The 14,483-nt window shown below is 46.8% G+C and overlaps 3 protein-coding genes and 1 long non-coding RNA gene across 6 annotated transcripts in view; all 4 read left to right on the forward strand.

Moving 5' to 3' along the window:
• Positions 1 to 1,047, forward strand: part of LOC123151993 (pyruvate dehydrogenase E1 component subunit beta-1, mitochondrial) — an 8,958-nt gene extending 7,911 nt beyond the window's left edge. The window contains exon 14 of the mRNA XM_044571607.1: positions 657 to 1,047. Within this exon, the coding sequence (XP_044427542.1) occupies positions 657 to 725 (69 nt within the window). The 3' untranslated portion in view covers positions 726 to 1,047. The remainder of the gene's footprint in view (positions 1 to 656) is intronic.
• A 1,359-nt stretch (positions 1,048 to 2,406) lies between these two features.
• Positions 2,407 to 7,412, forward strand: LOC123151996 (uncharacterized). Of its 3 annotated transcripts, none has more exons than XM_044571608.1 (7): positions 2,407 to 2,877; positions 3,426 to 4,918; positions 5,012 to 5,269; positions 5,628 to 5,708; positions 6,346 to 6,502; positions 6,586 to 7,019; positions 7,211 to 7,412. In XM_044571608.1, exons 2-7 carry the CDS (start codon positions 3,764 to 3,766, stop codon positions 7,265 to 7,267), a joined length of 2,142 nt encoding a protein of 713 aa, XP_044427543.1. In that variant the 5' UTR covers positions 2,407 to 2,877; positions 3,426 to 3,763; the 3' UTR covers positions 7,268 to 7,412. The 3 variants fall into 3 exon arrangements, with proteins under 3 accessions (XP_044427543.1, XP_044427544.1, XP_044427545.1); XM_044571609.1 differs by having other exon boundaries at positions 2,407 to 2,873; XM_044571610.1 differs by lacking the exon at positions 2,407 to 2,877 and having other exon boundaries at positions 4,003 to 4,325.
• A 1,294-nt stretch (positions 7,413 to 8,706) lies between these two features.
• On the forward strand, positions 8,707 to 10,590 carry LOC123154173 (uncharacterized). Its single transcript, XM_044572959.1, has 2 exons — positions 8,707 to 9,437; positions 10,291 to 10,590. Exons 1-2 carry the CDS (start codon positions 8,865 to 8,867, stop codon positions 10,309 to 10,311), a joined length of 594 nt encoding a protein of 197 aa, XP_044428894.1. The 5' UTR covers positions 8,707 to 8,864; the 3' UTR covers positions 10,312 to 10,590.
• Positions 10,591 to 11,044: 454 nt separating this feature from the next.
• On the forward strand, positions 11,045 to 12,191 carry LOC123147580 (uncharacterized). Its single transcript, XR_006473314.1, has 4 exons — positions 11,045 to 11,208; positions 11,295 to 11,487; positions 11,727 to 11,875; positions 11,954 to 12,191. It is a non-coding gene; the product is annotated as an uncharacterized lncRNA (long non-coding RNA).
• Positions 12,192 to 14,483: the final 2,292 nt, after the last annotated feature.

Here is a 14,483-nt window from a genome sequence, read left to right on the forward strand (position 1 = left end):
TGTCTGACAGGAACCTATAGTTTGCTAATAGCTCGTAGATATGAAGGCTTGCGCCTTGTTAAACTGGGAATTTTCCTAGTGGGTAATGAATGAGACTGCAGTGTAATGAAACACAACAATTTCTTTTGATCTGTCACCAGCGTAGTTACTGATAGCTTGGAATATTTGAAGGTTGGGCATTAGACAGTTAATATGTTTCAGAGATAGGATCCTCCACCCATATTTTTAATCTCTGTAGGCATACATCATCAACTGCTAGGATTTAGCTTACCAGATTATGTTGGACATGGGAGACGATTCTTCAAATGTTTCTAGGGAGACGAGTAGGCAGAGCCGCATAGGAAAGGTGGCTATATAGTATGTTGAATTATCTGAGAACATAAGACCTACATATTCAGGCCTCCGTTGGTTCATGGGATAGGAATATCACAGGAATAGGGAAGTCATAGGAAAAGTCAGTGTTGCCACACATATGCATGATTTTGAATTGTTCAGGGAAAATTAACTCCACAGGTTCAGCCAATCATCTTGGAAGTAGATGGCGATATTAGACGTAGGTTGAAGTATTCACCTAGTCATATTAGGAGAAAGCAGGATCATGCATGGATAATTTATTTCTTATCCTCGCCTCACTAACGTTTTGGGCATGCTTGCAGGTTGAGGACATCGTCCGTGCAGCAAAGCGAGCTTGCTACAGATCATCATCCATGGCGGCAAACGCCTAATAAGCACAAATGCAAGTTTTGTTTCTTGGCCTTCTTCTTTGTTCCTTGTCCAGAAAAAATGTACCGAATCGCATAATTGTATCCCCCAACTCGTGTGAGCTAATTTTGTAGATCTGCATGCATTGTTGATTCCGATCTGTCGGCGGCAGTTGGATGACTGCATTGAGTTCATGGTTCATCCCGAGACATTTGAATCATGCAACTTCTGGAGGTTTACATCACTGAGGGATGTATAAATAACATGTATGTAACTGAATTAAACACGGTCAGGTACCAGTACACGATTTTGCTCTGACTTGGGCTGATCTGTTCGTGTGATCAATATCGCGGAGAGAACTGAAACATTGAAATGTTTCCCGGAGTGGGTAATGGTGAACTCACACCGTCACATGCGTACAGTACTTGTGCCTGAGAGTGTTACGTGTGGCAGACGCCTAGAAAGTCTAGAAAGGGCTGAGAAGCTGATTCTACAGGGCGAGGCAGTCTCCAAGGTTCTGCCAGCTATAGTATATACGCGGAAAGCAACAGGTGGAAGTGGAACGGGACCCGTGAAGGAGAGCTCGACCACATGTGGAGCAACTTGCCTCATCATGGACAATGATTCTTCTGCTGGAAACTAGCGAATTGTGGCACACGTATGAGATAGCGATCGACCGTTGCTTTGTCTAATCTGTAGATAATATCATTCCCGCTAGCCCATCATTGGTGTGTGGTGCTGTGGATCAGGCACCGCGCGCGCTCTCTCGTCCCTAATCCACATCGCCTTTTGGCCGCTGTTTCCGCTAGTGGACAGTCCTGTGCCACGATTCAAATCTCAAATGACATCTTCTGTCGTGGTCAACATTACTTTGGTCCATTGAGCCTTCTATTGTACAGTGCTGTAAAAGATTCTTACATCATCCAATGAACAGTCCATCGCTCAGGTATCACAAAGTTGCTGCGAGGGAAGGAAAAAAGATGGAAGCGAGAGAAAGATGATGCATAATGGGCAGGGGAGTGTCATTGGGAAGAAATGGACCAGGTTCTCAGTCTGACCGGTCTTAGATTTGATACCAAAGTTGAGCGTACGGATCTTAGCCGCCCAAGGAGTAGGTCCAGTCCACTGTTTTGAATATAGTCTCCTTTTTCTTCTGTGAAATTACAAATAGGCCCCTGAAAAGATGTGTTTCCGTGTATACGGGTCTTCAGTCGTCCGCCTTGAGACGGAGCTTCGATACAGGCTCCTACCATGTGCATGCGTCCATGACAATAAGATCTGATGTCAGGTGTTTTAGGTGGATTCAGGGGTTTAACAACGGGCGACTGACTTCATGGTGCTGGTCTTTAGGGGTACCTTCATGAAAACTTTTTAACTCTGTCATCGATAAGGCTAGTCTAGGTCCGATATGGGAGCTGCGACAATGGCACGTCGGTGGCTCGTTCTGATTGCAGTAGTGGTCGGATGTAATCTTTATTATGTTTGATTGATGTGCTTTGTATTTTCATTAACTTTTATAATAGATATAAGTATTTTGCAAAAGAAATAAATGTCCTATGGACAGCAACAGAATTTGTTGCACAAGCCGGTACATTAACCACCGCCGCTCAACCGCCCCACAGTCTCAGAAACCGAATCTGTGAGACGTGAGGGGCCTGAATGTTAGAAACAGAAGCCACAAAACAGACGCGAGAACATTTTCTCTATCCACTCCGGAGAAAAAAAAGAGAAGCAACCGAACGAGAACAAAAGCGAAACCAAAACAGCCGAGCTGATTGGAAACATCCAGATGCCGCTGCTGCTAACCCAACCCAAACCCAGCGTTTCCCCTCATCATTTCTAGCGCCTAATCAAGGACCCTTGGTTAGTTGCTCGCGGAATCATATTCATACCCACCATTGGAGCAGCAAGCGAGAGAGGGGAGCGAAGAAGAAGAGCAGCCAGAAGAGAACGCAAGCGAGGAAGGGAGAGAGAGGCGAAGGTTCGCCGGAGGTGGACGTTGGGAGCCCGGCGGAAATCGCCCGGAGCGATTGAGGCGCGGATTCTCCCCGGGCGGCCTGGTTCCCGGCGGTCGGATCGAAGCGGCCCTCAATCTCGGAGGACCTCGATTCGATTCGGCGGCGCGGGCCGTGCAGCTGTTGATTAATCCATTTGGCTCCATGGATGGACAGGCAGGTACCCCTTTATCGCCGGCTTGTATTTCTGCGATTCCCGTTGCTCTGGTGGGCTCTGCCCGTTTAGCGGTGGGGAATTTGGTTCTTCGTTTCGATCGGTGACGGTTCCGCAGTCCGTCCTCTTATTTGGGTCTCTCATTTCCTCGAATTTGGCTGCTGCCATGCTCCTGATTTCGGTAGTTTTGAGGTTTATCCCATGCATGTCTGTTTGTTCGGGATTAACTGACTATGTCTTCATTTGTGCCTTGTTTGGGCAGTATGGAGTGGAGTAGATAGCATTGTGATGGATGCGCAATCATTGGTTGGGAACTTGCTATTTCTATGCATCAGGCGGAAGATATAGAAGCTGACAAGCTTGCTTCTCCTGAGCTAAATATAGTAACCGTAGCACGTAGTATTGATTCGGCTTCTCTTCATCATGTAGTGGGATTAATTCAACTCCTTCTATTCATGGGTTTAGTCATGTGATTGGTGTAAGAATAGTTAGCGATTGAGCCTGTGCCTGCTCATCAGTTTGCTGAATCAATGTTCTTCGATTCGTTTCTGCAGGGCTGTGACGTGATCTCCTCGCATGGTTCATCCTAGGTCCCTGGTTGCTTGCTCAGGCTCCAAGTTCTGTGTCATCTCCAGTTGCGGTAGCCAGGAGAGCACGATTAGTAGTGGCAAGATGGTAACCTTGCTTCCAATGGATCTGAATCGGAAATGCCGGTGTGGTTCTGCCCTTCCGGTGGTGATAGGTTTCAATTGGTGATTTGTCTAGGCATTGATTTGGACACTGAAATGGCAAGATACTGAGAGGGCCGTTGAAAGGAACTGGATAGGTGTACTGCAGGATCAATTACAAATTGGGGGTCTTCCTTTTCGCTGAGTATCAGAGATTAGTTGCGATGGGTTTACCCCAAGTTTCTTCAGTCAGGGAGGATGTCTCTACAGGATCGAGGACACCTGTGTCAAGCCCCTCGCGTACCAATGGTGTTGGTGCCTGCGATTTGGATGGGCTTCCTCGAGAAAGCTCAAATGGCAAGGCTTCATATCGATCGATTGGCAATTTCAGTAGACAGACTGCATCAGATTCCCCGGATGAATCAAACGGGTATTTTAGAGACAGCCATGCGTTTGATGGACTCACAGACTTCCAAGGATTAAGAATTGATGATTTTAGAGATGCAAATTCTAGATCTTCTCATAAATTGCAGCCCGCTGTCCATATGCCCACAACCCTTGTTGTGGGCTTTGAATCAAACTGTGTTGGAGGTCCTGATACAGCAGAACTGGATACAATCTGTCCATCTGTGGCCAGTCATAATTTTGGTTCACCATGTGATCAGCATGAACTTCAGGCAAGGAAAAGACTGCTGTCTCCGTTGAAAAATGTGCTCTCTAGAAAGTTTCATGGTGATTCACTGAATATTGCTTCTGGTGATGCTAGATTTCAGCATTCTGAGCCAGGTAAGAAACTCTACAGTTCTGGCTTCCAAGATAATAAAATGGTAAACACCGGAAGCCTCAGTTCTTTTGAGTCACAGGCATGTCCGACCCCTAGATGGTCCAGTCGGACTTCAGAATTTGATGTCAATAGGATTAATTCTAATCATTTCACTGATGTCCCTTTACTTGGGAACAAGGACTCGTTATCCTATTATGATCATCTAGCTGCCAGTGCAAAATTAGCACACTCTCCGCTCTCACTGTCTCCTCTCAGCCCTAGACGTATTCATAAAGTCAAAACTACAGGATCTCCAAGGCATGTAATGAAAGATATTGAAAATGATTTCCTAGATTTGAAGGAACAGGGAGGATTTGATGGAATTAGGATGCTAGATGTGGTAGAGGAAACTAACAGATTACATGATGAATATGATATTATGACCCCTAAAAGAAGTTCATGTAGAAGATATCAAAACTGGGGTTCTGAATCTTCACCCACGTCTCCGCGAGTTGGTTATGGACGGAGTTTGAGTCTCCCTGCAAGGAGGTCACTAGTTGTCTCCTTTGAGGAATCCCTTTTGTCTGGCCGACTTTCTTATGGAAAAGATAATCAGGTCTAATATTTCTTTCTGTTCACCATCTAGTATATACTACAGTTCCAGGGTATTGACTGTTGAATTTGATTCCTTAATTCTCTGTGGATGCAGACAATTGATGGTTTCTTAGCTGTCCTGAATATTGTTGGCGGTAGCTTCTCTCCCCCAACTCAGAAACTTCCATTTGCAGTAGCAAGCATCGGCGAGGATAGCTCCTTATTGTACTATTCTTCTATTGATCTTGCTGGTAGATTGTCCACAAGTGCAACCAACAGCAATAGCCCAAAACTCCAAAGAAGCCTTAGTAACAATGATTCAAGATCAGCAAAGAGTCGCTTACGCATCCCTGCTAAGGGGCGCATACAACTGGTACTAAATTGCTTGACCCTTAGCTCATGATCATATTTGTTCTTGTGCATTTTGTTTTGCAAATACTTTGTCTATATTAACCACTCCATCTTTTCTCTATCTAGTTATGCTTTATAGTAATGAAGACATCTCATTTGACAAGCCATTTTGGATTGTCTGCCTTTGCTTCAACAGAAAACACAACTCTGTATACTTTCTAGACCTGTTTCAATGTGCCAAACCAAATATCACTTGTGATGGCTAGGTTTCCTTTTCTCACAGCACCTGGTGTATTTCTATGCATATTTAAGCTACTATTTAAAATTCTATTGAGTTGTTATACGCGTTCCCATCTTGAGTTAAACAATTGCCTCGTCAGGTTGTGAGCAACCCTGAGAAGACCCCACTCCACACATTCTTCTGCAACTACGACTTGACTGACATGCCATCTGGAACCAAGGTACAAAATATTATGACTAGTTGACTACTTATCCTTTATATATTGAAGAAAACCAAAGGTTATTCTGATATTAGCACCAAAACACAAATGTGCTTTATATCTAGTCCTTCCTTGCTTGCAAGTTGCAACTTCCATGCTATAACATTTTCCCTTAGCTTTAGCCTGACACCTAAGGAATCATGCACATAGTGTGTCCTCATGTTTTATATTATCCCTTAATCACTATATCTATACTAAGCGGGTTGCCTAAGGAAGTGAGGAAGATTGAAAGAGGGAGAAATATGGCAGCCCACGAGCTGGCATGCCATGCTAGATTACATGGAGACTTTTTCTGTTTAGCAAGTGTTCCACCTAGTTTTGACCATATAATCTGTATGGACAACTTACGTCCTGAGTAATATCTCTCTCTTCCTTTTCCCCTAAAAAAATAACTAAGCGGGTTGCCTAAGTTTGAGATCAGGACAAGAACAGGTAATTCACCATTTAGTGCGTACCTTAACTTTAGAAGTATCATGGCATGCACAGAGAAAATATTTCCTTTTTTTCAAAGGATTTAGTGTCTATATAATCACATTAACCACCTTTTGTTTTCTCTATCCCTTATCTCATCTTATTTCCCTTGTGTATAATGAGACAGACGTTCATGCGGCAAAAGGTCACTCTGTCTCCCACTGTTTCTCCCTCTAATACAGTGAAAGAAGAAAGCAAGACCAGTGACACAAATGTTGGCCCGAAGGCTCAGTGTGTCTCATGTGGGAGTGAACTTGCACAACGAGGAACTCTATGCTTGGAATGTAATGGAGCTGATAGCCTGATAACAAGAGTTGAATCCAAATTATATATGTTTGAGTCTCTGATTATTTCTTTGTCTTTGCAGACTGCGGGCAGGGACGGACGTGCAACTCAGCTGAGGAATCAGAAAAGAGACGCACAAACACAAAATGTTACTCATCGGGCACTGACATGAAGGAATCAGATAAACCCAATTCTCTTGGGAATAAGCAAAACAATACTGATTCTGATGATTGTTGCTGTCAGATGGACAACGTGCACTCAGGTGCGAAGAAATCATGTTGTGCGTCTTCCAGGATCAATGACAGTTCAGGTGGAGGCGTGCTCCGCTATGCTTTGCACCTGCGGTTTCTCTGCCCCGCCTCGAAAAAATCCTCAAAATCTATGCTACGTTGCAAATCCGATCCATCATCTGTACCACAGAGCGGCAATATGGTGACTGAGGATAGGAGATTCTATCTCTACAACGATCTTAGAGTTGTATTTCCTCAGAGGCACTCAGATGCGGATGAAGGCGAGGTAACCATCCTAATATCTTGAAAGTTCTCTAGTGACAGCTTTCTTCCAGGTTTTCTTTTTTCGAGCATCAGCTTGCAATTTAGAAGACCTATGCTAAAGTTTGTTGTTCAGCTTACGCATAAATAGTTGCTCTTTTGTTGGTTGATTGGCTAAATTCGAGGATTTAATCGCTGATTCCATTTCTGTTGCAGCTGAAGGTGGAACATGACTTCCCTGCTGATCCCAAGTACTTCGACATAAGCAACTGAAAAATTGCTTTTGCTGTCATGTATAGCCTGTGCTGCGGCGCACCGATAAGCGAAAACTCTGTACATATTTATTCCACTAATTTGCCACCAGTCCCCAAAATGTACAGGTTTTATCTTCCAATAAAATGCCTCATTTTAGTTGTTACTTTCTGTATTTCTGCTTCTGCCTTTTGAAACTTTTTAGGGTCATCGTCCATATGTCTGTAGTACTCCCTCCGTCCCGAATTACTTGTCTTATATACGAATATCCATATCTAGACAATCTAAGACAGGTAATTTGGGACAGAGGAAATACAATATTCCAGATCATGAAGTATTGTGTATCGTGTTCCCCATGCTTGGAGTACTCTTGGTAAGTGTACGTACTCAGTCGTGAAAAATTTCAAAATAATTATGGGATAGGAACTACATAGAACAATCATCTATAAACAAGTTGCGAATCCAAGACTAAAACACATACTAGAAACAAAGACAAATCTGGAGATGAATGGTAGCTAATTCAAAGTGGGCTGGGAATTCAGCCCATTTACGATATCAGCTTGAATTCATCCTTTTGTTTCTCAAGCTACAAAGCTACAAGCTGCGTATGAATTTGGATGTTTTCTTCTACTATCAACTAAAGATACACAAGTTCTCACGTATTAATGAAAACAAAAGCAGTCACACAATGTGTTTATTTAAGGCACACAAGGTTTATTAATGTACTCCTACTTCTCTTTTTGAGAAAAAATGTACTCCTACTTGGCATCATTTGGTGATCTCCGAAATGATCTCAAACTTATATGCGTTGTTTTGAAAACACGACGTGCCTGAGTTCAGGGAGCCGTAAAACAGAACAATTGGTTCGACCCAAAATTGCAGCGTTTGAGTAGTTTAGTTTAGTTTCCAGCACGCTCAATTGTTTTGACTCGGAAACTTTTTAAGAAAAGGAGATGTTTGGGTCGGTGTCCGGTGTCGCTGGTAATACGACTTTGTAGACAATGGATGCTTTGCCGCTATAAATAAATAAATTTATTATAGGGGGAGATCATGAAGATAGCTTCTTAATTTGTGACTTGTGAGACCAATCCAGGGGCACATGGTATAATCTTCATCTCGTCGACTAGTCCCAATCGAGAAGAAAGTTGATGGATAATCAGGCTCTAGCAGCAACGGCAATTGACTAGATACGGAAGTGCCATCTCTTTCTCTCACAACCCTTTAAAATTCTTTCATATTCTTATTCGTATATATTAGATGCGCGGCCCGTGCTGCGGCGGATCGCTCAGTCGCGTTGGCGGCGGCGGCGCGACACCACCTCCGCCCACCTCCTGCGGCATCGCCGTTCCCGCCCAACTGTCTGTCCCGTCCCGCGCCTCCAAACCTCTTGCCATCTTTCGTTTAGAGCAATTTTAATGAAGCGACCCATTTTGTCTGTTTGGATCATCCGGACACACAAGTTGGTTCAGCGGGACGACTCAGACGGACACGGTCCGCCCGCTGTTCGTTTCGTGTCCGCTCAAACTCATTTTTATCTCAAATTTGAGACACATTTGGGTCTGCGACGGACACAAAGCAAACGTTTTCCGTGGCCTCCTCGTCCGCCTCCGTCCGCTGCATGCGAGCACTGGCCCATCTGTCAGCCACCCACCCATCCCACCCCCGTCTCTCTTCTCCTTTTCTCTTTCTCCCATCCACCCCACAGTGCCCCGCCACCGGCCGCTTCGGCCTCCGTCGCGAGCTAGCAGGGAGCAAGGGGGCAGCGCCGGAGAAGCACCGGAGCGGGGCAACGCCGGGCCAAGTGGATGCTCTCAACGACCTCGCCGCGCAGGCGGCGCACCTCCACAGCGAGAACACGCGCGACCCCATGCTCTCGACGACCTCGCCGGGCGTGGGCGAGGCGCGAGCTGCTGCTGGCGTACATCGCGGGTGGCGTGCGGTGCGCTGCCGGGGCGAGAGCTACTGCAGCCCCGGCGAGCTGCTGCGGGCGGAGCTCGGGCACGAGTGGCACGGGGCCGGAGCAGCGGGGAGGGGCACGCAGCGTGGGTGGCGTGCGGTGCGCGGCCGGTCGAGAGCTGCTGCAGCCCCGGCGAGGCGCATGCGACGGGGCGCGAGCGTGGCGTGCGGGAGCTGCGGGGCGGGGCGCGGGGCGAGGCTGCACGGCTGTTGGTTGGAAGCTCGTCGGATGCAGGTCAGATACTCGTCGGATGCTAGTCAGACAATCATTGGATGCTGGCATCAAGCTGTGCACGGAGCCTCTTGACATGAAGCTGCTCGTGCTCTGCATGTGATGTCTACGTAGGGGGCGGCTGCTTGCATGCATGTGCTGGTGCGAGCGCGCGACCTGAGCACGGGCGTCGGCGGAGGCGACCTCGCGGGGGCGTGACCGAGTTGCAGGGCGGGCGCGGCGAGCTGCGGGGCGGGGTGGGGCGCGCGCGACGGGCCCGGCGAGCTGCGGACGGGAGCTCGCGGGCGAGGCGGTGGAGGTGAGCTCGCGTGCGCAGGGTGAGATCGCGCGGGAGCTCGCCCACCAGATGTTTGACTAAATGCCGACGCGAATATGCACAAAATGGGTCTGGCTTCCGTTAGGCGCACCGGCCGACCCAAACGAAAAAGCGGATAGGGACAGGCGGACGGGCGACCCAAACGAAAAAAACGGACAAAATCAGCGTCCGTTTGGGTCACCCCATTGAAGTTGCTCTTGGGTTCATCATCAGCTAGACTAATCAGCAGAAAGGGCGTGGATAGAAATCTAGTTTATCGTTTGCCTAGCTAGGGAGGTGGATCTAATCTACTTTGTCTGATGGTTGCAACAACAATTTATCAACTTTTACACGAATCAGCAAAAAAATAAATAAATCATCATTCCTTCAGTTAAGCTTTGTCCATAGAATGCTGCTACGAATTGTTCACTCAGCTCCTATGCCAATCTGAATCGCCATTTTACTTCTACTCACAGTAAGAATGCTGCTGCTCTTGCCTCCGGGGGTTCTTTATAGTAGAACAGAAGAAGAAACTTCTACTCATCGATTTACTTAATTCAGGTGCCAGGATCATGTGGCTGAGCCTCCATCCGCACGGTCGGTCTCGTACTTGAGCATCTTGCTCGGCACTACAACACTCAAGGACACTGCCACTTCCTCATCCTCCCCACAGGCTGTAGCTGAGACGCCGCCACCGAAGCCAACCATTTATGTCAACGACCCTCCTGATTGGTACTTCAGTATTTACATCAGGATCGATCGTTCAGGATTTTTCCATACATATCCTCATCTCGGTGGACCATTCAAGAGCTTAAAGGAAGTTGAAAAGGCTATTGAGAGCTATCTTCATGACAAGCGGCATAAAACGCTGTATGGTTTCTCAATTTCTTCCATGTCTTTTTCTTCCTGTTTGCACACTTGCATCTGCACTTGATTATTTTCCCTGAGATAATACCATATAAGAGCTGTCAAGTTGATCACAGAAATGCTACCTTATATTTGGTCCTCTCTTCAAGTTCCTGTCGTGGAATACCTTAAATTACCTCAACAGTTTGAACTAAGAACATAATTCGCAAGTACAACTCAAAATTAACGAAGTTCATATTTGAGCTGCCGCTTTCTTATTGTAGGTATACTATCATCTGGATTGTATCTTGTACAATTAGTTGGCTTTTAGCTTGGGACACCCATCTACCGGTGCTTCCTTTGTTACAAAACATGGTGATTAGGATCTGAAAATGAAGATGCGTATCTTTTATAATATAACAAGTAAATACTTCTTCCAGAACCTAATGATACACTTGTAGGTGGAACGAGCAAGCTGGGGATGAAATCATTATAAGAAAGGCTCTTTACTGGCCTGATGGCAGAACAAGGAAATGTTCAGACGAGCACGTAGTGGAGTTTACCCGTGAGCAAATGAGTTTAGTGCTTCAAGCTTTACTGGACAAGTATAATGAGGATCGCAATCTTGTTGGGGTATCTCTCTCTCTCTCTCGCTCTCTCTCATCATTATGTCCTGTTTCCTTAAATGTAATGATTGCTGATCCACCCCATTCTTTTAGGATCTTGCGTATGAATTCAAGGATTTTTTGCACTATCAAACAATTTGTGAAGACTATAAGTGGTACAAGCATTTCAATTTCACGACAAAGACTAAAGATTGAATTGAGGATCTTTTCTTTGCTGAAGTGACAAAGGGAGCAGATGATGCATTAGTGGCCAACTGTTTCTGCAAGATTGAATCCAATGAAAATGGTAAGTATTGACAGAGGCCAGAAAGACTGGGCTATTCACTAGAAGGTTGCATATGGATCTTGTCTTTCTGTCTGTTCAACAACAGGCAAAATTGTGCATCCTGTCCTTTTCCACTCTTGTTTGAATTCAGAAGGCAAATTCATTGTTGTCTTAACTTGCATCTTGAGAAGTTTTACCCTCACTCACTGACATGACGGAGGTATAACAGTTGTCTGTTTTAATATTTTTTATTAATGAAGGCCACTGCTATGGTTGCATAAATCATGGAATTACTGATATGAAGCACCCCAACAAGGCTGATGCATACTCCGGTGGTCACTTGAACGTATATTTGCCATTTGGTGGGTGTAGAAGACGTCCTAACACGTGGACAGGCTCTAAGGAAGATGTACAAACTAAAATTTTGATCATATTAAAACTGGTTGTCACTTGGATGTCAGTCTTATTATCTTTCTATTTATTACAGGTGGCAGCTGAGGAAGCTAGGCTGAGATACATCTACGGTATACGATGATTAGAAGTTATTTATCATATATTTATGGTGCTAGTTGTTGGAGTTGTGGTGGAAATAAGCAACCATTTTTATTGTTTGTGGTGTGTATTAGAGTGCTAGTTGTTGGAATTGTGTTATGTTTACTTGCACAGCCCAGTGCTCCTTGTTGCTACCCTCACTCTTGTAGAAGTTATTTATCAAGTACTGTATGAATTATGGCATCTGGTTATTATCCTTTTGTTGTTCCTTGCTGCAGTTGTTACCTCGCTCTATGAGACATACTAGAGTGACCATCGTCAAGATAATATTTTGCTTTCTGTTCCTTGTATGAAATCTCCATTGTTTGCTATCCTTTCTAACAAGTGTCACCACGAGTTTCACGGCAAAGAACGAGTAGCGAGCCGCGCTAAAACTGCGGGGATCATAACTTTTTTTTTGAAAAGGAGGAAAACCCCCGGCCTCTGCATCAACGGGGATCATAACTTGATAGATGACAACCATCAAACAGGCAAGATTGGATCACTGGCAGTATATTAATTTCCCATCGCTCCAAAATCCTCCTGGTGGATTCTGATAGGCGACACATTGTTGTTGTTGGATCAAAGATGGCTAAGCTTCTTCTATGATCAATAAAAGTAGCCTTGTCTGCCTTTCGTCAAGAACTGTATGGTTAATGTATCTGTTGCTAAGTGTATGAGATTATGATTGCACGATGTATTGCTCTCGTGCATAGGCACGTACATATGATGTACAAGGTGGGGCCTCTACCTCAATCTATACAAGAAACTAGAGAGGTGGGCCTAGTCAATATACATGCACAAATAACATACTCAACACCCCTCTGCAGTCGAAGTGGCACCGCGGCTGACGCAAAGACTGGACCAGAACTCCTCAAATGACGCCGTAGGCAAGCCCTTGGTCATGATATCGGCAAATTGTTGGGAAGTAGGGACGTGTAAAACACGAATATGACCAAGGGCCACCTGTTCCCGAACAAAATGAATATCCAACTCAATATGCTTGGTCCGTCGATGATGCACCGGGTTAGCGGAGAGGTAGACCGCCGAGACATTGTCGCAGTAGACCACCGTGGCACGGTCAACAGGATAAGAGAGCTCGTGAAGCAGCTGGCGAAGCCATGAACACTCGGCGATGGCGTTGGCCACCGCATGATACTCAGCCTCAGCACTGGAACGAGAGACTGTAGGCTGCCGCTTGGACGACCAGGAGATAAGTGAGGGTCCAAGGTAGACACAATAGCCCGAAGTGGAGCGACGAGTGTCAGGGCAGCCCGCCCAGTCTGCATCGGAGTAGGCGGTGAGGGCGGTGTCGGCGGAGGCGTGAAGCGTGACGGCAAGATCCATAGTGCCACAGATATAGCAGAGAATCCGCTTGACGGCAGCCCAGTGAACGTCTCGAGGAGCATGCATATGAAGACACACCTGCTGCACGGCATACTGGATCTCCGGTCGAGTCAGAGTGGGTACTGGACCGATAGAAAGCAGCATCCGAAGCAGGAGAACCATCTGTGGCAGAAAGCTTGGCCTTCGTATCAACAGGCGTAGCGGCGGGCTTGCAGTTAAGCATGCCGGCGCGCTCCAGGAGCTTGTGAGCGTACTTCCGCTGATGAAGGAAGAAGCCATACGGACGGCGCACCACCTCAACACCGAGGAAGTAGTGCAAAGGACCCAAGTCCTTGATGGTGAAATCAGCGCGAAGACGAGCCGTGAGCTGACTGAGGAGACTAGCCGTACATGCCATCAGGATGATGTCTTCGACATAGAGCAGCAAGTAGGCCATGTTAGAGCCCTGATGATAGACGAAGAGCAAGGCGTCTAAGCGGGTAGAGCGGAACCCAAGCTGGTGGAGAAACGCTGCGATGCGCTGGTACCAAGCACGCATAGCCTTCTTGAGTCCATACAAGGACCGCGAAAGTAGGCACACGTGGTCGGGAAGCGCCGGGTCCACGAACTCGGTGGGCTGCTGGCAGAAGACCTGCTCCTCGAGGTGACCATGGAGGAAGGCGTTGGAGATGTCCATCTGGTGCACCGGCCAAGCACGGGGGACCGCAAGGTGGAGAACCGTGCGTATCGTGCCGGGCTTGACGACCGGAGCAAAGGTGTCAGTGAAGTCGATGCCAGCACGCTTTCGGAAACCACGAACAACCCAGCACGCTTTGAAGCGATCAAGGGTACCATTAGGATGGAGCTTGTGTTTAAAGACCCACTTCCCGGTAATCACGTTGGCGTGCCGGTGATGGGGAACAAGCTGCCACGTCCGGTTGCGCAACAGGGTGTCAAACTCCTCTTGCATCGCAGCCATCCAGAACGGGTCACGAAGAGCGGTTCGAACGGAGGACGGCAACGACGATGGCTCAGAGGTGGACACTGCATGGACGTAGTCATCCGAGGCGTAGCGCGAGCTCGGGCAAAAAACACCCGTACGGGCGCGGGTGACCGGACCGGCCACAGGCGCCGGGGAGATCGCGTGCGTCGGGGGCGCC

The sequence above is a fragment of the Triticum aestivum genome, chromosome 7A (assembly GCF_018294505.1).
Source record: "Triticum aestivum cultivar Chinese Spring chromosome 7A, IWGSC CS RefSeq v2.1, whole genome shotgun sequence".
NCBI lineage: Eukaryota > Viridiplantae > Streptophyta > Magnoliopsida > Poales > Poaceae > Triticum > Triticum aestivum.